The 21,726-nt window shown below is 38.5% G+C and overlaps 1 protein-coding gene across 7 annotated transcripts in view; it reads right to left on the bottom strand.

Annotated features, from left to right (window-relative positions):
* The window catches only part of ATP8A1 (ATPase phospholipid transporting 8A1), a 244,887-nt gene that overhangs the window by 21,324 nt on the left and 201,837 nt on the right, over positions 1-21,726 (bottom strand). For all 7 annotated transcript variants that reach the window (XM_004448742.3, XM_023592370.2, XM_058299208.1 and 4 more), the window contains 3 exons: positions 19,229-19,290; positions 16,845-16,901; positions 15,123-15,230 (listed from right to left, as the gene is read on the bottom strand). In XM_004448742.3, the coding sequence (XP_004448799.1) occupies positions 15,123-15,230; positions 16,845-16,901; positions 19,229-19,290 (227 nt within the window). The remainder of the gene's footprint in view (positions 1-15,122; positions 15,231-16,844; positions 16,902-19,228; positions 19,291-21,726) is intronic.

The raw sequence follows: 21,726 nt of genomic DNA, 5'->3' as shown, positions 1-21,726 counted from the left end.
TCCCAGGTGCACCCTTCCCCACACATCCCCCTGACACTGACACCTTGTACCAGCGATCATCCCCTGCCACAGTTGTAACTTTTCTGCAATCTAAAACGGACCCCAAAACAAAGCCAAAAAAATTTTTTTGCCTTATGCCTTGTATGTGGGAAGCCAGTGCTCAACCACTAAGCCACATTGCTTCTCTGAGTTGGTTTTTTCATGTTTTGCTTGTTGTTTTTGTTTTTTCAAGAGGCACCGGGAAACGAACCTGTGACCTCCCATGTGGGAGGTGGGTGCTCACCACCGGGGATGTTTTGCCCCCATCCTTGCCCCTGCAGTTCCACTCCTTTACCATTTTTGCTGCTCTCTTCCTCCCTCGTTTTGCTTCAACATCACTGCCTCTTCAGGGTCTTGGCATTTGGGCTTTTCCCCTGCCCAGAGCTCCCTTAGCCACAGGTCCTGCTCACACAGCATGAGGTCTCTGCTCAAAGGCCATCTTTTCAGCCCCCTCCCCATCCCTGTGTTCTATTTCTCTGTAACTCCATTTGGCACACAAAATAATATGTCTGTTTGTTTTTCTTTCTTCTCAAGAATATAAGCTCTTCGAGGGCAAGAGTTTTCTTTTCTTTACTGCTTTATCCCTAGCACCTAGAATAGTGCTTTGCCATGTATTTGTTGAAATAATAAATTGTTTAAATAAATTAAACACATGATTTAAGGGTAGAAAAAGACCCACAATAAACTAGCACTGTCTTTTTTTATTTCTCCCATTTTTGTCAAATTTTCTAGTTTTCTTTCCATTGACCATACATATTTCCGGCTAAGGCTTTCCCTTGCTGTTGCTGTTAGAGGGACTTTACAGTTCTCTTTGTGTAGGAGGGCTTTCTGTCTCTGAAGACTTAGGGCTTTTCTAAGGCAGCAAATAACACGTTAGGAAACAAAGCTGTAAAGGTGTAGAAATCATCCGCTATGTATTTCTTATTATTTGGTCAGGGATAGCATCAGATCAGATTATTCTTTTTGGTTATAGGTCCTTTGAACCATGTTGGTAAGGTTAACACTCCACAGATGGTTTGCACTATGGTATGGTGATCCCCAAATCTGTAACTCCCACTTTTCTCTCTCTTTTTTTAAAAGCTATCTACCATGTTAAAGGATCAATTAACTTCTCTGGCATTTTCCTAGGTCTCAATTAATTCTTCTGGTCTGCTCAGAAGAATTTTTATGAAATCATCATTAGTATTGATTCTTTTCATAAAAACTTTGTGGGTCTCCATAACGAAATTATAGCTCTTCTTCCCTTTCTGCTCCTTCATGCTTTCTATACGACTAGATCAGCTAGAATTTCTTTGGAAAAGATATCCTCTGTGTTGCTGTATTCCAATTTAAGTCCCATCTCATCCAAACTCAGTTATACTCACATGGTCTTTTCTCTCTGAGTTCCCTTCCTTAGTTACCCACCCACAGTGGATTGGGATGGAAGAGCTGATTCACAGGAACTGACACACAAGACCCTTCAGTACCATGAGAGCTGAAATCCATAAATATTTAATTTTTCGGGGAAAATATAAATTTCATATAAATAGAATGCTACTATATCAAGATGTGCCCTTTCCTGGAACCACTACTACTAATGTATGGGAACTTTACATCAACTCATCAAAATCAACTTTGCTTTCAGGCTCTGAAATATTGTGCCATTTGAATTTAAGCTTGCAAATCTTTGACAGTGTCTTTGGGTTTAGGCCTGTGAAACACCATGATGTGACACTGGGAAGGTTTCCACATTGTTTGATCTATTCTAAGAGGCCTGGCTCTATGTGAATTCACTGTGGCACCTGGGCATGGGTTAAATATGATGGTGCACAAGCATCACTGGGTCAGCATGAAGTGGGGAACTGGCCCCGTTGTACTATAACCAGAGACAAATTCCAAACTGATGTGAAGGTGGCTTGAAGACGTGAAGTTCCACTGGCTCAAAATTTCCTTCTGATAAAACCTAAAGACAGGGGCAGTGGACTTGGCCCAGTGGTTAGGGCGTCTGTCTACCATATGGGAGGTCCGCGGTTCAAACCCCGGGCCTCCTTGACCCGTGTGGAGCTGGCCCATGTGCAGTGCTGATGCACACAAGGAGTGCCGTGCCACGCAGCGGTGTCCCCCACATAGGGGAGACCCACGCGCAAGGAGTGCGCCCCGTAAGGAGCCACCCAACGTGAAAGAAAGTGCAGCCTGCCCAGGAATGGTGCCGCACACACAGAGAGCTGACAAAAGATGACGCAACAAAAAGAAACACAGATTCCCGTGCTGCTGACAGCAACAGAAGCGGACAAAGAAGATGCAGCAAATAGACATAGAGAACAGACAACCGGGATGTGGGGGGAGGAGGGGAGAGAAATAAATAATCTTAAAAAAAAAAACAAAAAAAACAAAAAAACCCAAAAACCTAAAGACAGAGAAATGCAAATCCAAAATTCTACATTCTGGGACTTACCAGTGAGAATGGTCTTTGCCATGCCTTACTTTAGCTGAAAAGAATTCTTACACAGTTTTAATTATATTATATAAATCATACACATCCATGTAAAAATATAAAGATTGTCCTTCATGACATGGAACTTTGTCACTAGTATTTCTTTATCATTTCTCCTGTCCCAAATCTTTATTTCATGGCTTTGGGGAACTCTCTGGAATACTGTGTATCCCAAAATGAAAAACCATCTGCCATGGCTTAAAGTAATGACATAATGACATCCAAGTAACTTTCTGTGACCTGGTTGCTACGTAACTTTCTAGTTCCAGCCATTCCCTGCTTCCTACCTTAGCAACACCAATCTCCTTCTTGCTTCAGCTGTTCTCTACCTGGAAGGTCCTTCTTACACTTGCCTTCTTGGATACCTCAGGTAAGAGAAGCACCAATAAACCTTTCCAAATTACTGCTTGTAAGGCAAGTGCCTTCTCTCTGTTAGCCCCTGTACATCCTGCGCACAAGGATTAGCAGTTTACATTCTAATTATCTGTTGATTTATTTGCCTACTCCCTGAGACTCAAGATCCTTAGAGTGGAATCTTCTTTTCCAAATTTTAATCCACTGACACCCAGTATAGGCCCTGACACATGGGCACTCTATAAATCTGCTGACTTGAACTGAATTGGAAGATTACACAGGATGAATTATTACTTTTCCCATAAAAATAGATAGAGCAGAACATCCAGAAAATAACTAAGGAGAAGGGTGTTTTGGATGAAATCCAACATGTCTGCACTTATTCCCTGCAGCTTTTGATTACTCAGAGGCAAAGAAAACGCTTGGCTTGAATTTCTCCAAACAAACAAACAAACAAACATCTTAGAAGGTAAACAAGTCCCAAACAAAGAAAATCTTAGAAAACATGCAAATTTGATACTGGCTTATAGCATTTATGTGCTTTTTTCCCTTGGAAATCTCTGAGGGCTGGCAAGGAGCTGAAGAAGGGGCAATCACCCTAATATAAGCCAGTGGGACTCAAAACCAATATTCAATCTAGCAATATGATAGAAGAAATCATTAGAAAGACATCCAGAGGAAAAGTAGGAAGAGCTCATTGGGACCTGGATCAGTCAGAAGTAAGTTTTTCCACAAACAGGAAAATCTGACTATATATCAATATATACTGAGAATTGAAGAGTCAAAAAAACACAGTCTTTCTGAAAAGGCATCAAGAGCACTAGGAAATGTGTGGTTGTGGAATTTTATTTTCTAGGAATGTAGTTCCCAGACGAGTAAAAGTAATTAAGAACAAAATTTATTTTATTTTAATCTCCTTCATTGTGCTATTTAAAAACTTAAGAGTAATGGAAAAATGGGGACAGAATTAGTAACAAAATTTTTTTTTAACAAAATATTTTTATTATGACAAATACAATTTAAAAATGCTATGATATTACTCAGTAAGTTTGTATAAGAGGGTACATTATCTCAGTGTTCAATATTTTTAGTTATTATATAATTCTTATATGTTTCCATAATTTTGTGATGGATCTGTTATCTTTAAAAAAAAATCTCATACACCAATTGTTTGATTACTTGTAATTCAACCTAGAAAAGAGAATGATCTGTATTTTAAGATTATAGAAAATTATTTTTGAAAAACTCAAAACTTCAAAAGGCACTTAACTATAAAAATACATACACAAGCTGATGTGGGGCTTATATAGTATATGTATTCTCTAATAATATTTAGCATATGTCTACTACTGTTTCTGGAAATGATCAAAAAGGCAAAAACAAAAGTCAACAAATAAATTTGCCCTGATCAAAAAAGAAAAATCATTGGCATCCATGTCTGAGACTTTTTGTTGCCTCCCAATAAATTCCCTCTTTCCTACTTCCTTAGATGCAGCCACTCTGGATTCTTGGCTGGGCACCCTGTCTTCCCCTCAAAGACTATGACATGTTTCTGTCTGTCTCCTTACACTTAGGTGTGGCCACATCATTAGCTTTTGGCCAATGTAGAACTGCAACGTCTAGGAAGGAGCCTGTGGCAGTTTGAGTTTGTAGGTACCCCAGAAAAACATGTTCTTAAATCTAATTCATTCTAATGGGTGTGAACCCATTTGTATTAGTCAGCCAGAGCGGTGCTGATGCAAAGTACCAGAAATCTGTTGGCTTTTATAAAGGGTATTTAGGGTAGAAGCTTACAGTTACAATGCCCTCAAGAGTCCAACTCAAGGTACCTTAAGAGGTACTTTCTCACCAAATGTCTGTTGCCACGTGTTGAAGCAAGATGGCTGCTGATATCTGTGAGGGTTCTACCTTCCTCTTTCCTCTTAAGGCTCTGTGGGCCCAGCTTCTTCTAATCTCAGCTGTGGGCTGGCATAAAGCTCATCTCTCAGGGCTTCTCAGCTGCTCTGGTCTTTTCATAAGGTCAGCTGTAAACTATCAAACAAATGTTTCATCTCTCCCCAGGGCTCCAGTGTCAAAACCAAGTTCTCGCCTCTGCCATATATTTTTCTGTGTATCTATTTCTGTCCTTTATTGAACATCTATTTATATAGCCCACCAAGGGGGCAAGGACTCAACCCTGCATGCCCTAATAACATGGTTGAATCAAAGCCATAATCTAAACATAATTTTAATCAAAGGCATCTCAGCTGAATCTAATACATTCAAAGGGTATCACACCCAGAGGGAGAGACCCGTTTACAAACATAATCTATATGTCTTTTTGGAATTCATAAATAATATCAAACTGCCATATTGGAAGTTAGACCTTTTGATGAGGCTACTTCAGTTATGGTGTGCCCCACCTCAATCAGAATGGATCTTAATCCTCTTTCTGGAGTCCTTTATAAGAGATTGAAATCCAGAGATGTAGAGATGTAGAGATGTAGAGAGAGAGAAAGAAAGACACTAAGCAAGAAGTTAAAATCAACAAAACCTGGAAGGGGGAGACCAGCAGATGCCACTATGTGCCTTGCGTTGTGACAAGGGAGCCAAGGATTGCAGGCCACCGGTCTTTGCGAAGAAAGCATTGCCTTGATGATGACTGATTTGTACATTTTCCCGGCCTCAAAACTATAAACTAAAAAATTCCCATAGTTTAAGCTGACACATTTAATGGTATTTATTTCAGCAACCTAAGCAGCTAAAACAGAACCTTAAAGAGAAAAGGCTAGTCCTTTTTCCCTTTCTTGCTGGCTAGAATGTGTGTGAAATGACTATAGAGCTTATGCAGCCATTTTGGACTATGAGTTAAATACACTAAGGTTAGCAGTATAACAAGATAGAAGAAACTTAGTCCCTGGTGACTGTGCATCTGTCATGCCAGTCCTGGACTGCTCACCTCCCACCTGACTTCTTTTAAATAGAGAAAGAAATTTCTATGTTGTTTAATCCATAGTTACCACTTTTTTAAATATTGAAAATTATGTCATAAAATAACTTGCTTTGGATGATAAACACTAGGGAGCCTAAGTGATAATGTGGAATGAAGAAGCTTTTGACCATTCATTGATGATCTCTTTATCTTATTATACTACATTTTAGATTGCCAAAGGGCTGCCGATGTAAATTACCAGAAATGTGTTGGCTTTTAGAAAGATTATTTACTTGCGGTAAAAGCTTACAGTTCCAAGGCCATGAAGAGCCCAACTCAGGGCACCATAAGAGGTGCTTTCTCACCAATGTCAGCTGCCATGTATTAGAGCAAGATGGTGGGCAATCTCTGCCTGGTCTCTGCCTTTCCCTCCAGGCTTCCACTCTTAGGCTTAGCTGCTTCACTTTCCCCCCAATTTCAGCTGCAAGCTGGCACAGTGCTTGTCTCTTTCCTGGTCTCACTATCAGTCTTGGCTGTTCTGCTCTCTTTTAAGTTCAGCTGTAAGCTATCAAGCATACAGCATGGCTGGTCTCTTGAGCTGCTCTGTGGGCTTTGTGCTTTAAGCAATCCTCTTTCTTACAATGCAGAATCAAAAGGACGCTGGGTCCCTTTTTTCCTCCTCTGTCTGTCTATATGAGTCCCTTTATATTAGACCCAGCAAGGGGATGAGGACTCAACCTGAGTCATGCCTCGCTGACATAGTCCAATAAAAAGCCCTATAGCAATCTTAACAGGTAATCTAATCAAAGGCCCCTAAACAATGCAATGAAAGGATATCTCACCCAGAGGAAAAGATTAGTTTACAAACATAATCTTTCTCTTTTTGGGATTTATAAAATAATCTCAAACTGCCAAACCATTTGGATGGTTAGGCTAATGTCTCAACTTGGCCAGGTAATGGTGCCCAACTGTTTGGTCAAGCAAGCACTGGGCTAATTGTAAAACAAGGGTATTTCATGGAGTTTAATCATCAGTGAGTGGCTTGCATAGATGGCTGATTATATCTATATCAGTCAAGGAGATTGCCATCAACAATGAGTGATGTCTTATCCAATCAGTTGAAGGTCTTAAAAGGGGAAGTGATTTCAGCATTCAGAGCATTCCCATCTCTACCTTGGACAGCCAGCATCTCCTGTGAACTCATCAAAGACCTTCACTGGAGGTTTGCAGCCATTCCTGTGGAATGTGAACTTGTACATTCTCCCCAAGGCTGCCACCATGAGAGATTATTATAAACTCTCATACTATTTATAGATATGTCCTGTCAGTGGTTTTCCGAACCCTAAAACACCATAGAATGCAAGGAATGTGTTTAATTATTAACTTTATTGAAGAAGATGGCACAATGATATCCACAGTTTCTGTTACGAGCATTTTGGTAGAATCCCTGGCACATTAACGTAAATATAAGCTGTACTGGTCTTCTGAGCTAGAATGCTGGGGCTGAGGGGTAATCTGCACTCTTCCCATCATGTTGAGTCCATCTCACAGTGCTCTTTCTGGCCCTCTCTGCTCCAGCCACCATTACTTTCTGCTCCTTATAACAGTAGGGTTCATTCCAGACCCAGAGCACTGGCACCTGCTGTTCCTTCAGCCTGAGAGGCTGTTTTTCACACAACAGGTTTCTCTGCATCATTTGGGGGTCAGCTTAATTGTCCCTTCTTCAAAGAGCCCTTTTTGGAACACCTTTAGAGCCTTGCCCTACCATCATACTGCCCTTTTATCTTCCTATTACTTATCACTTTGTGAAGTTATCTTTAGTCATTCCTCATTTAGTCATTGGCTAACTGATTTAGTGACTGTTTCTTCCCCCTATTCTGTTTCCCTTAATCCAAATGCCAACAGCGATCCTGCCTAATAAGCCTGCATGCTAGGAACAGTGCCTGGCACAGACCAAGCACTCAACACATATTTATGAAATGAATGAATGTGAGAATGAATGACTCTGAAGGAGAGTAACTAGAGCCATGCCTAATCAAGAGCAGGTTTCATTCAGCTTGCTATTGCTTGCTCACTGCTATAGCACCTGTAACATCAATGTCCCACTGTTGACAACAAGATCCTTAAGGGCAAGGACCAATTCCGCTAATCCCTGCATCCTCCAGTGTCTAATGCAGAACCTACAACACATTAGACATTCAATATGTATTTGTTCAATATTGTAGGAAAAGATGCTGTGCCTATAAAAAGCAATGTCAATTCTCGTAATGACTCTAAAGAAGCTCTAACTTTCAAATGTATGCACATGTCCTGATTCAAGACGACATTTGTCATATCTATGCCTCTCCTTCCTTGGTGTTTCTATACAGACTTCTTTTTACAAAGTGGGTTCAGAGTGCCTAGCAGCCAGCCCTCTTGGGAAGTGTGAAGGTCTGCCTATCTCATTTACTGTCAGATGCGTGAGGACTGTGACCAATAGCATGTTTTACTGAAGGGGCTCATACCCCTTGGCTCATTGAAGAGCACCTGACAGAGCTGAGGGTATTATTCCCTCCAGGCTATTTGGTTAAAATAGCAATTTTAGATGAAACACCATCATATCATAACACTGCCCCATCCCATCGACAAGGGCTGGCCTCATGACCAGTAAATTATTACATGCTATCTAAGTAATTAAAAGCTGATAGATGAAGAAGGACTATTTTAAACCAGGAAATTCCTCATATGAAAAGTAATTTATTATGTTGGATAAAACAGGCAACAGAACAATTTAAGAAAATCACATCACTAATGTGGTTTATTAATACCTTTCCTACAGGGGTGAGACCAAAGAGTTCAACAAAGATTTTTATTGTTTTTGTTCAGAGAGACTCTACAAACCTCAATCAAGAGATCTGAAATTCTGTAAAACACATGCTCGTTCCTTAACTTCAATTTCCTTCAGTAGTTTTATAGATCCCTTAGGCCAGGGAGAGCAGAAACAGATGGTGCTCGGGAGGGCTTTACAGTGAGTGTCTGCAGTGCCAGCATAAATTTAAAAATTTTGCCGATACTAAGCTTCTGGTATTAATCCTGGTATGAAATGATCCTCGATGTAGCTTGTTTTTTATTTTTAATCTGGTTTACTAATCACATTGGTTGAAATACTTTTTTCTGGAGATTTAAAAAATACCCAGTAACATCATTTACATGAGCCAGAAAAGCAGGCCAGCATATGTTTATATAACATAGCACTTTTCCCCAGGGCCTACCTTGCCCCATAAATTGTTGTGCTGGTGTGAAAAAATACAAGTAAGGACTGAAAAAAAAAAGTTCTCCTCTTAAATCACAACCATATTTGTGAGGGGACAGGAAGACAGTGACATATTTAAAGTCACAGCTAAGCTTGTCACATAATTTTCTCTCTATATATTTTCCTTTCTGAAATAATCTCTTACTCTTGTATATTCCAATTGTCTACTAACATATAATCCACTCTTGTTTTTGTCATAATTCCTTTTTAAGGGGAAATATTTCAGTAATTTGTGATACTGGGATACTTGCAAATATCGTTATCACTTGAATCCACCTTATGGGCAGATATGTAATCTTTGCTATGGAAACAAAGTAAAAACTTTGCGGAGGAATGTTTCCCAGATAGGAACACCCTGTCTACCAACTAAAAATTATCCACTCTGGCTGTGGCTAACGTTACTGAAGTATGCACTAAACTCTGAGATGTTTGGGGAATGGCTTTCTGGTAACTTCAGACATATAGAATGCGCTGCAGTAAGGGAAAGGGAGTGGAACTATCTGATTGTATGAAATGAACTCATCACTGATTCCTTAGTTTACCAATTGGATGGAAGTTAAGTACTTTGATCATTGGCAATGGCATGATAAGGCCCTCAAACCGTTCAAATTGATGAGGCTGGGAGAAGGGCCATAGTGGAGAGGAAAGAAAAGGTGAGGGAAGAAATATAAAAGAAACAGAGCAGCGTTTATGGTAGTTAAGGGCAGACTCGGCCTGGCTTCAAATCACAGCTCAGACACTAGTTGTGTGACCTTGAGAAAGTTATTTAACCGCTCTGTGCCTATGAAAACTGTTTAATAGGACCTCCCTCCCAGTGTTGCTGGGAACATTAGATAAAGTAACACAGGAAAAGTACCCACAACAGTGATTGGTACTCAGTAAATGAGGCTTTATTACAGCTGAGGGAAACTCTGTGTTCCCTGATGATGTGGGATAACTGCGGTGCTCAATTTAATAGAGGTTTTTTTTTTTTTTTTTCCGGTTTAAGGCAATAGGTATTATTTAAGTTAAGAAGAGATGAGAAGCTAGGACATGAGATGGAATTCCTATAAATGGGGTTGGGGATTGAGAGGGTTAGGTGTGTGCCAGAAAGGGGAAGGATTAAAAATCGGGGCACTTTTTAAAAGAGGGGCAGGCACTTTTATATCTGGCTAACTTAGGAGAATTGATCATGGCCCTGGCTATCCTGGGAAATAGCAGATAAATCAGGGAAATCAATCAAGGAAATGCAAAGAAGATGGTTGTAGAAAGAAAAGAAAGAGCTTGGGAATGAGAACATCATAGGCCCCAAAGAGAAGGTATTTAGTTCTGTAGGATGTTAGAGGAAAGGAAATGGGATCTGGAAAGAAAGACCTGGGTTGCATTCTCTGGGTTACCTGCTATTGCTTTGCTTACCACAAGGTATGCGTAATGGATTTAAATAAAACAAGGAATGCCTGGCATCAAGCATAGTGCTTGGGAAACAGAGTGGGTGCACAATAAATCTTGGCTTCCTTACCCTCATCTTGGCAAGTAAGGAATTTCTTTCAACATGTTGAGAGAACTGGCTCTGTCTTTGAACTGCAAAGGTGAACTGGGAATGTAACCTGGAAATGACTATAAAGTCCTGATATATGTGTGACTCTGCTTCAAGCTGAATATAGAAGCATGAGATCTGTACTTGTAAGTTGCCTAATTTGTATATAATTTGCACCCTGAGATCCCGTTAAGGAGAGCAAAATAGTCTGTGCCCTTTAAATGTTTAAGATGTTTTTCTGGAGAGAACAGAGGGAAGAGAGGCACACAAAAGATTATCTCAGTTCTAGGAGCCTGAAGGCAACCTCAGAGGCACATTACTGATACGGCTCTGCCCATGTATCACTGGCTCTGCCCACGTATCACTGGCTCTGCCCACGTATCATTAGTGGCCAAGGGCTCATCCCTGGCTGGCAGGGGAAGGGTTAGTTAAAGGAGACCAGCATTGTGTTCTGCTGCTGGAAACCTCTAGATGTTGGGAAGACTTTCCAGATATTAGAAAGACTTTCTGAGTGAAATCTGCCTCTCTGTCACTTCTACCCACTGCTGGTCTTTTTGTTGTTGTTGTTCATAACAAATAAGCAATTAAAAATCACTTCTTTTATAATCATTTATTGGGCACTATGTCTGAGTGAACGAGTGAAGAAACAAAGAGGCAGTGGGCACTAGGTTAGGGGTGCCTTTTCCAGGTGGCTTTGGCACTGATATGGAGGAGGGATTGAGGAAGAGCAAGGACAATACAACGCTGTAGAGGAACATGTGGACAATGTGGTAAAGCTGTCAGCATTACAGAAAGCAGAGATGTCCTCTTCTACACAAATCCCTGAAGAACCTGCAAAGAGTGACAGTCCCTTTAGACTCCTATGTCTAGATTAAATATCATGGCTTCTTCTCAATAACTATTATCAGAGAAGCAGCACAGGGCAGTGTTTAAGGTGGCAGGCTCTGGAAGCAGGCATCTAAGTCAACTTCTCACCTCGGACGGTTAACAGTGAGGTGCCACATGAGGTTGTAACATGGTTATAACAACAAGAAGTTTGCTGTGAGGATCAGGTGCGCTAATGAAAAGCACATCCTCACAATGTTAAAGGCAAATACTCTGGAGTTCGCCCTGACTTCTTTTTCTCTCACTCCTCCCCTCCAGTCCGACTACACATCCCACTGGCTCTACCTTTAAAATATACTCAGAATCTGACCACTTTTCACCACAGCTGCCCTCCAGGCCCAAGCTACCATTATTTCTCCCCTGGTTTACTGCAATAGCCTTCTAAGTGGTAGGCGACATAACAGAGTTCTGCTGTGTAAACCTAAGTCGGATCACAACGATTCCCTATCAAACTCATCCAATGGCTTTTCATCTGACCATGAGTAAAAGTCACGAGGCTCTACAGGAAACAAAACTGACAATTTGACTCTAGGTTCCCCTTACCTGCTGTATTCTTCTCTATATCAGTTATATCTATTTACATATCTCACTTTATTTTCAAAATTTATTTTCTGTCTCCTTCCACTAGAAAAGTAGGCGATAAGAGGCCAGGGACTTCTGTCTATTTTATTCACTATTGAATCCCCAGTGCCTAGACCTGAGCCCATAGAAGGGTCTCAGTCAAGAGTTGTAGAATTGACTGAATGTATGTAAAATACTCAGAGCACTACACCTGGGGTTTGGTAAGTGTTCAATATGTCCTGGTTAATTCTGGTGTTTTTCATTCTTCCCAGATCTTGGTTGCCTTTCTGAAGAACTCTCTGGTGCCAGTGCCTCTTCAGAACCATACAGGATTCCAGCCTCCCTGCTCCACCTGAACCAGCAGCGTGGAAGAGGGCTGCTGCTTCCAGTCTGTCCGCTCCCTCTCTGCTGCACCACCCCGGGGGGCCTCAGTCAACTTTTAGGCATCTGAAACATGTTTGCAGGTATGTATCTGTAGAGATTGTTTATTTTGGAAGGAAGTGCTGCCAAATCAAAACCCAGGAAAGGACTGCCATCCTTGGGTATGGTCTTTGGAGGAGGAGACACCTGTGACCCTGCTGGCGGTGGTGACAGAAATGTTATCTACACACCAGGACTCCTACAGCAACCTTAGGTTTTGGGGGCTGACCCGGGCTGTGTTTCATTATGGGGATTACTGAAAATGTCAAGGCAGCACTTGCTGATATTTATACTTCTCCTGGTGTTACAGATAGAGGCTACATGCTGCTTATCCCTGTGTTTTCTTACAAATAACAATATATTGCTATGAAAGTGAGATGAATAAATGAATTTTATTTAAGATGGTAGGCCAATTTTACATATCTACATACAGATATAAATATTGGCACATAAATGGATTTTTCATATACACATGAACAGTTGGCTATATTCATAATTGAAATAAAGATTTTTAAGAGGGTTAGAAAAAATGGGACCCTCCGGTCACCTCTTTCTGAAATTAACTGCATTGTGATGTAAAAGGATTAGTGACTACATACCTATACTCAAATGTTCAAATATTAAATATCGCTACAAAAGTTTTTGGGATGCATTTTCCTAGTTCCTAGAAAGCAATAACCCAGGGACGCATTTTCCAGGGCAATCTATTCTTGGATTATTAGCAGCATTCTTGTTCTCTACTTACTTTGGAATTGTTATGAGGCTCCTCCCTCTTCCACCCCCTCTCTCAACTCCTCCCCCCATATATACATCAAACTGCTTTGCAAGCACTGAAAACCTACATATATTTAAAGTATTATTCTTTTCTCTGAATATATTAAAATGATTCACATTTTGTACAAGCTAATAAAATTGACAGCTGAATTAATGCACATTCTTCACAATTTCAATGGTGTGCCAGCTATTTAAACACTATTCAAAATACCAGTAGTAACAAAACAATAAGAAAAAGAACCTCCTGTTAGCACTTCACACTGTCTATGAACTGAACAGAAACGTGATGGAGTACTGACATTCATTTCACTTTGAATTAAACACAGCATTACTGCAAATCTCAAGGGATAATATTAAGTTTTGTGTTTGGGTAATACTGAAATTCTATAGGCAAGGGTAGAATTATATTTGGCTGGAAAAGAGCCAGGCAAACTTTACACTTGTCCTAAAAGTAGGTGGTCAAAAGCTTGTCATCAAAACCATCAGCCATGGTTGCTTAAACTATCTGGATCTTGAAATCTTTTGTGCAATTCATTTTGAAGATAAAATAAACATTAAGAAATGAGATAAAATGAGGCAAAGATCAATAGGTCGAGTGAAAAAGACATTGAGTTAGAATTGACCTCTGGGCATAAAAACGCCCAATCTGACAGAGTACATCAAATAAAAACAAAAAATAGAATCAGATTTTCCAAGTGGCATCATCGGGACATCTAGTCTGATTTTTTTTCTTTAGGAGAAAGGATTCAGAAACCAAGGCAAGGAGGAGATGTAGTCACAGCTTCCACTCTACCCTTCTCAAAATACATGCTGTAAATTTTCTAGGGTTCCCAATACATGTTTCAAAAGAAGCCTTCACTTTTGGTGGAAGGAAGTACATGTTCCTTGGTATGTCTGGTTTTACTGTAATAGTATATAATGCTTCTCTCTAATAAATGTAACCACAAGATTTTTTAAAAATGTGCCTGCATTCTGCTAATTTATAAAAAGCAGGATGCTGTCAGATAAAATTTCATGAAAACAATCTATAAACCAGACTGTCAAAAGTGAAAGGTACTCAGGCAGTACTTAGGAGCAACCAATACACAGAAACCACTGGAAAGGTTTCCTGTGACTGTGGTGAAACAATGTACTATAGCGGAGCTCACATTACCTTGATTTGCAAGTTACTGTGAGGTCACAGGAAATCCTGAAATGTTTTCCACATTTTCTTTTATACATTTTATGTCAAATTTCCTGCAATTGAAATCATAAACCCTCCTACTGCTGGAAGCTCTTCTAAAGGAAAGGAGATCTTCTGACACTCCCCCATGAACACCTAATAACTCAATTCCTACCAGTGTAACAAGAGACTAAAAGACAGAATTGAAAATGGATTTTGATAAGGCTGAAATGTCAGCTGCTCTAACTCTTTCAAAATGAAAACCAAACTGATGTCATTAAAGACAACTCTAGAAATGCATTTAATCTAGTGACAGCAGACTTTTCTTTAGAATAAGAGATAACAGAAGAAATGACGGACTGTACCAAAGACGTGGACTTACCATTTTCCCAAGTGACTTATCCGAAATGTATTTTTGGATTTATGGTCTAATTATAAAATGGCATATTCTATACAGATATTCTTAACATGACTGAAGTTCCTTACGACCATATTTTATTGTTCCAGCTATGTTTATGAAAGGATAAGTCAGATTTAAGAAAAATGTACAAGTTTAAAGTATTCTCTCAAGATTTACCACTCATACTGGTGGAATTTAAGAATAGCTTCTAAATGGTGAAATACTATTGTGATATAAATCAACAAAATGGAAAGTCATACCCAAACGATTAAGGTACATTGATGAGTGCCAATTTTTAAGGTTTTGTTGGATTATGAATTATTAGCACACATTACCTCTCCTGACATATCAGGGGCCATTGGAACAGTGGGCCACAGAGATGAGTAGATTCCAAAAAACACCACCCAGAGCGCGATGCTGCCCCATATTGCTATGTGGCTGAACTGTGAAGGAAGGAAATCTGAGTCAAAGGTCATTTAGGGAGACTGTGTACACAAACACAAATGATGACTTTACAGAGTCCCTTGTTAATTTCTTATTACTTTCATAAAAATATTATCTATAGGAATTTCTTATTTTATTTTTTACCTGGATCTTTCATTAAGCGCTATGATGTTTGTGGTACTGGAATTCAGGACTGACTGAAAAACTTCATTTTGTGTAGTAAGTGACAAAGGAAAAAATGTTATTTCATGTAAGTCCACCCGAAAGTCCCCTCTGGGTTAAGAGACAACTGCCAAGCAAGAGCTCTTGTGTGTGTGTGAGAGAGAGAGTTAACGAGGCAGGCGGCTGCACTTCATTTCTCTGCCATTAAAGACTATCCCTGGCTCTTGACTTGGCATCTACCTTCCCCCCCTCTATTTCATACTCATTCCTTAACAACGAGTACTTCTTTACTTCCTCAATATCAGCATTTGCTCCTCTGCAGCAATCTCACTGTCTCATGTTTATATTAATTTCAGAGCCTTTTAGGAGAGCTACGCTGCCCATTGCAGCTGCCACTGAGTCCTCCCCACATTAACACATTCAGCCTTAAATACTGTTCCTAAAAATCTATGGCTCCTCTTCAAGAGCCTACAGCTTTCTTTTGAAAGATGAGTGGTGTTTTCACAGAAGGAAAATGGAGGGCTGAGGGGGAGTTTCTGGGAGTGAAAACAGCAATGATGAGGAGTTAACTTTTTTTAAAAATAGAGACTGAATATCAAGAAATTTATAAAATACTTTTGAAAAATTAGCTTTTAAGGTAAGAAAACTGTATTGGTCTAAATGAACTTTTTTGGGGGGATAAATACATGAATACCTCATCAATAGATTTAATATTTTATCTAAACAAGGCATTTTTATATCACAGATGACATATTTCATTTACTTAGGCAAAATTTCCATTGTCTTTGTTCTAGTAAAAGTTTTCTCATACTTTTACTCTTCAATAACTTTTTATGAACTAACAGGTTTGAGTACATTTAAGAAGTACTCAGAAAAAGAATCTTACAATAACAAAGTATAATATTATACTTTTATTATGTATAGTAAGTAATTTATTATTATATCTTTTATTATGACTAATACACTGGGTCTCTTTACTGGGATGTGCTGAAGATACTTTAAAACTAGTATTTCTAAAATGTAAGTTGTTTTATCCAGACTGAGTGTTTTTAAAAGTCTGAGGACAAATCTTTAATATTATTGGTCTTCAGAGTCATTTCATAATGGGTTTTCTGCAGAATGCCAGTCTTATGGCACATTCTATTAAAAAGAGATTCCTAGTCAAATATGCTTGAATGCCTTCCCTGTCCCAGATTTTCATTTTATACAATAATATATTAATGACTCTGAGATGTCTTGTGGTTAATAAACTTTTTTACGTTTGTTCAAATTGGTGTTTCCAAACTCAAATCCCCAGTTCTCCTTCTCTCCTCTCCTTTTCTCCCAACTCTCACGATTAACATCCTGTGGAACTAGGATTATGGGGCACATGAAGTTAGGATGACAAACAAAAGGGGGATCATGCCTAAGTAAACGTGACATTTCTTGGTTGTCAGTAGAATTATTCTTACCCATGTCCAATATGATGTCTCTAATCCAGCTTTCAAACACACCGTTATCACCACAAACTAAAAAAGAAGGGAAAAGTTATTTCATACATTTAGTTCATCAAATCACTGCTCATTGAATGACTGAAAGCGAGATTTGTAAAGAAAGGGATATCTTGGAATCATGGGTGACTCACAGCTTGCTCTGTGTCTCTAACAAGCAAAGGAACAAGTGAATGAGCTGGGCAGCTGGAGGTTACCGCCGTCATCACTCAGAGCTGCCTACTGCAGCGTCACATGCCTCTGCCTTCCCTGCCTCCCCTCCCCTTCACATCCACGAGGCTCCTGAGCAGGTGTTCCCTGCTCTTCTGTACAATCCATGAATAGCAATGGGGAGTATATGTTTATATTAGCAAGGGTTTTCGAGTTTGCTTTAACTTTATTTTATGTCATCTTTAATATGTAAAAGGTCCAACTTTCTGGATTTTAAAGATGAATTATGAAAGTGAAATAACTGGATATTTAGAAATCCAAACCCTCTGTAACTTATACAAATGAAGGCAAAGTGGGATATGAGTCTGTGACTCTCTCCATGATATCCATAGTCATTGGTGATAACTATGTCACCAGTTCTGTGAAAAGGAAACAAGAGTTTAATTAAATGTCTGTTTTCTACCATATAGAATAATGATTAAAGGCACATGTGCTGGAGTCAGACTCTGCGTGTAAGACTCCATCACTTATTAGCTGTTTAGGTTAACTAACAAGGCGAGTTATTTAACCTCTCTGTCATCTCAGTTCTGTCATTAGTAAACTGGAACTAATAAAGCATATCTACCTCACAGAGTTCTTTTGAGTGTAAAGGATAAATGAAAAACACTTAGAACAGTGCCTGGCACTGGATTACTGTTACCTATTACTACTGATATTACCTATCAGTTATATGCCTATGTGGAACATGGGACTCCATGGTCTGATTCTACATAGGCATATAATAATAATAATAACAATAACATTATTATTACTAATTTAATAATAAAATTTAAGATATTGTTAGTAGTCAAGTGAACTCTTGGCACTTTTCAATTGTTTGTGGCACTGGGAATGTGAGGTTTGCTTAGCATTGGTAATCAGTGAATGCTTGAAGTACCAAGTCATACTTTCAGGGGTTGTAAAGTTAGGTTAAAGTGAGTCGGTTGGGCTTACTCGGCAAGCTATCTAATGGCAATTTAGAATTAATATCTATGAAAATAAAACTCATTAAAATGTGAATATTAATTAAGCTCTAAAAAGCTCTAAAATATGAGATATGGTTTAAAATCAAATTAATGAAAAATAAACCCCCTGGGGTCTGCATATTTTGAAGTGTTCCCAGGAGACATCCATGATGCATACTCCAATTAATTTCTAAACTACTCCATCAAGTATTTATGTATTTCTGTTTTTGCACTTACATTGTAAGAGAACAAACCACCAGACCCCTAAGCATACTTTTGCTTTTCTTACTACTTCAGTGGATTGATGTCAGTGGGAAGGAGACCAACCTCCTACCCTCCAGAGATGTCAAAACCTTTCATCCCTCTGTAGTCTACCAATCTAAACTCCCTATCATTCAGTTATTTACCCACATGATATTTCAACACCATAGTATGGCTTTTCTACCAATGGAGGCAGCCATCCTGATAGCTACTTAGAATTCAGAACAGAATGCTGCCCTCCCCTACTGAAGAAGCTTTATCACAGTAGAGCACAGGAGTACAAAAGAAAATCAAAAGGATGGAGAATTCAGAGTGGCAAGGTGGAGTAAACTTACTGGATACTAATTGTGCGACTTTGGGCATTTGCATTCAAGTAGTAGTGCTTTTGACTTTGCAGGGAAAAATGGTTTAAAAGCGTTTTTCAGCTTATTGATGGCAGGGACAAGCTCTCACACATCATGTATCCTCCACAAGTGCTCGCCTTAGTAATTAAAGGGAGTGGGCTCCATATCTTGGGTGTGTGCAATGTCCTCAAAGTCTGGAGATTTCTCTCCCATTTTAGTTATCACGAGACTCCAGGAGAATTACTGGTTACATGCCCAATAATAGTTTGATAGTATTTGCTATGCATTCACAAAAGCAAGATAATATTAACAAGGGGGTGAAATGAAACTGAGGAAAAGGGACAAGAAAGAGAAAGTGAAAATGGGCAATTATAGTAAAGAAGTTGAAAATAACTGCAAGCAAAGCCCTTTGAAGTTAATGAATTTAAATATTTTAAAAACCTAATATAAAATAATCTTAAAAGTTAAAACTAGGGTGTAAACAATCCTTAAATCTAGAAATGCACACATTTAAATAAAAAAAAAATAGAGCACATATGAAAGGATTCAATTTTACATGCAAACCAGGTAAGCATCTTTTACTTACAGTGTAAACAAAGTTTCCCAGCAGGAGGTAATCAGAGGTTTTCCCATTTCCAAATACAGTACCTATAGGAAAAGAAGAGAGGTTAATAGGAAAGAAAATAAATGAGGTGCTTTCAAAATCCTTTCAAAGATTAAGATAAGCCTCAAATTAAAACCAATTTCTAATAGCCAACCTGAAGAAGGAAACATGGCTTGTTAACCAATTCTCAGGAGTCCACAAGATAAAAAAATTCATACTAATTGCTCCAGCAAAGGGCACTCTGAACTCTAAAAAGGACCTTTGTTAGTTTGGAAGAGCGTCTTAGGGAGCTTTCTTACTATCTCTTAATAAAGTTGTTGGCATTGGACTAGGAAGGAGTCAAAGAAGTAATTCACAGGGGGCTAGGAAGCAACAATATGATTCTAGGTAAATGGCACTTTGAGGGTCTGGCTGAATTCAGAGAGATATTTTAAAGTATTCGGTTATGCCAGCAATGACTAACAAACATGGCTCTAGTTGAAGGGAGCAATAGCTAACAATTTAAAAAATTACTATTATTGATTTAAAAAAATCAAATAAAAAATAAAAACTGAATGGGTGAAAAATTAAAAAACCCATGGTATGTTTAATAGAGTATTTCATTTATTCACATATTCAGAAATATTTATTCAAAGCCCAATATGTAAGATTAAAGTGTGTTAGAATAAAGTATGAGGTGAGAGAGGATGAGTGGTGCTGGCATGAAGTGGAAAGATAGGTGAGCTTTGGAGACTCAGGCCAGGTGTGGTTCAATCACTAGATGTGTCAACTTGGGTTATTTATAATCATTCCTATGGACCTCAGTTTATTCACTTAAAAGATGAAGTAAAATTACCTACTTTTGAATGGAGTTAGATATGTAAAGCACCAAATGCAGGCAGGGCGTGGCGCATAGCAGGTATTCTATTAACACGACACTCTCCCCTCTCAAAAGTTTTCAGTTATATGTAGCCAGGAAGGGTTGCTTAACAGTCATGCCATGGTGCAACCTGGAAACCTTTCTGTGTTCAGGATATTCTGTGATTAAGGATATAAGATCCATCTTTTGGGTATGCTGTGGACAAATTTATAAATGAATGCCTGCAACTAATCTGCAGATTTCCAGAGAAATGAATGAACAAAGTCAGAAAGCCACAAAATAACTGAAAATATCTTATGATTGGTTCCTGCCTTGCATGATTCCACTATGTGGCACACTGGTAAGGTCCATTGAACAATGTATGCCAGTAATTAAAAATAATCATACTTAGGTCCAACTAAGCCTCCTAGTCATCACTGATTAAAGTCATAGAAAGCTGCAGATTAATTTTAAGATCACACTGTGGGAAAAAATAAAAACCTCCTTCTGGTTTTGTCATATTTAACATTGGAATGGTTCAGATAAGTCAGCAGTTCTCATACTTTTTGGTCTCTGGACTCCTTTACACTCTTAAAAGTTATTAAAGACCCACAAAAGCTTTTGCTAATGTAGGTTATATGCGTTAGTATTTACCAAATTAGAAATTAAAACAGAAAATTAAAAATATACAGTGATTCACCTAAAAATAATAGTAATAAACCAACATAAATATAAGCAAGAAATTTTATGAAAATTAACTAACTTTCCAAACCAAAAAAAAAATTAGTGAGAAAATCAGTGTTGTTTTATACTCTTATAATCCTTTTAATGTCTGGTTCAATAGAAAGCAGCTGGATTCTATGTTGTTTTGGTTGAAATATATGAAGAAAATCCAGCTTTATGGAGTTATAAAGAGGAGTATTATTTTAAAAATCTTTTCCAGTAACTGGGTATTCTTTGATACTACATCAAAACTTAGAAGTGGTAGCTTCTTAAGGTTAACTGCAGAATGGAATCTGAAACTATATCAGATGAACATTTTATAATCTGTTATATTAAAATCCATTAGTCTGCATTGCACTTGGAATAGATCTCTTTTAACCGTATGATTCTATAATACCTATGATGATCATTGAAAAACATCAGTTCACTGAGTTATGCAGATTGTCCATATATTGACACATGTCATTAAATAATATCGACTTATCAAAATCTTAGAAAAGTCTTTAAGTATTAGGAAGCTGTGAAATTTATGGTACTGGATACAAGTTTTCAAAAATTCTAATTTTTGCCTGAAAGCTCAGGTTTTATCACTGGCAACAAATAACGTCAGCTGTTTTCCTAGAAGTGACAGGCTCGCTTCATTCATTTCTGAGAAAATATCTGCCAAATAACCAAGTTTGAACAAACAAGATTGCCTGTTGGTAGTTCTTTAAGTGAAATGGCGTTCTTTGAAAAAGCAACTGGTTCAGCTCACAACTCAACCATATTTCAGTATGCAGAAGTTTTTTATGCATACTTTCCATTTTGTCACAAAAAATATTAAGAAAATGTCTACCACGGTTTGAAATTCAATAACATTAATTAGTTTCTACTACTTTGTCCAGGGCATTCTCAAAAGAAACTGTCTTTTTTTTAAAAA

The sequence above is a fragment of the Dasypus novemcinctus genome, chromosome 1 (genome assembly GCF_030445035.2).
Source record: "Dasypus novemcinctus isolate mDasNov1 chromosome 1, mDasNov1.1.hap2, whole genome shotgun sequence".
Taxonomy (NCBI): Eukaryota; Metazoa; Chordata; class Mammalia; order Cingulata; family Dasypodidae; genus Dasypus; species Dasypus novemcinctus.
The sequence above is the reverse complement of the archived record's forward strand: the minus strand, read 5'-3'. Positions and strand labels throughout refer to the sequence as shown.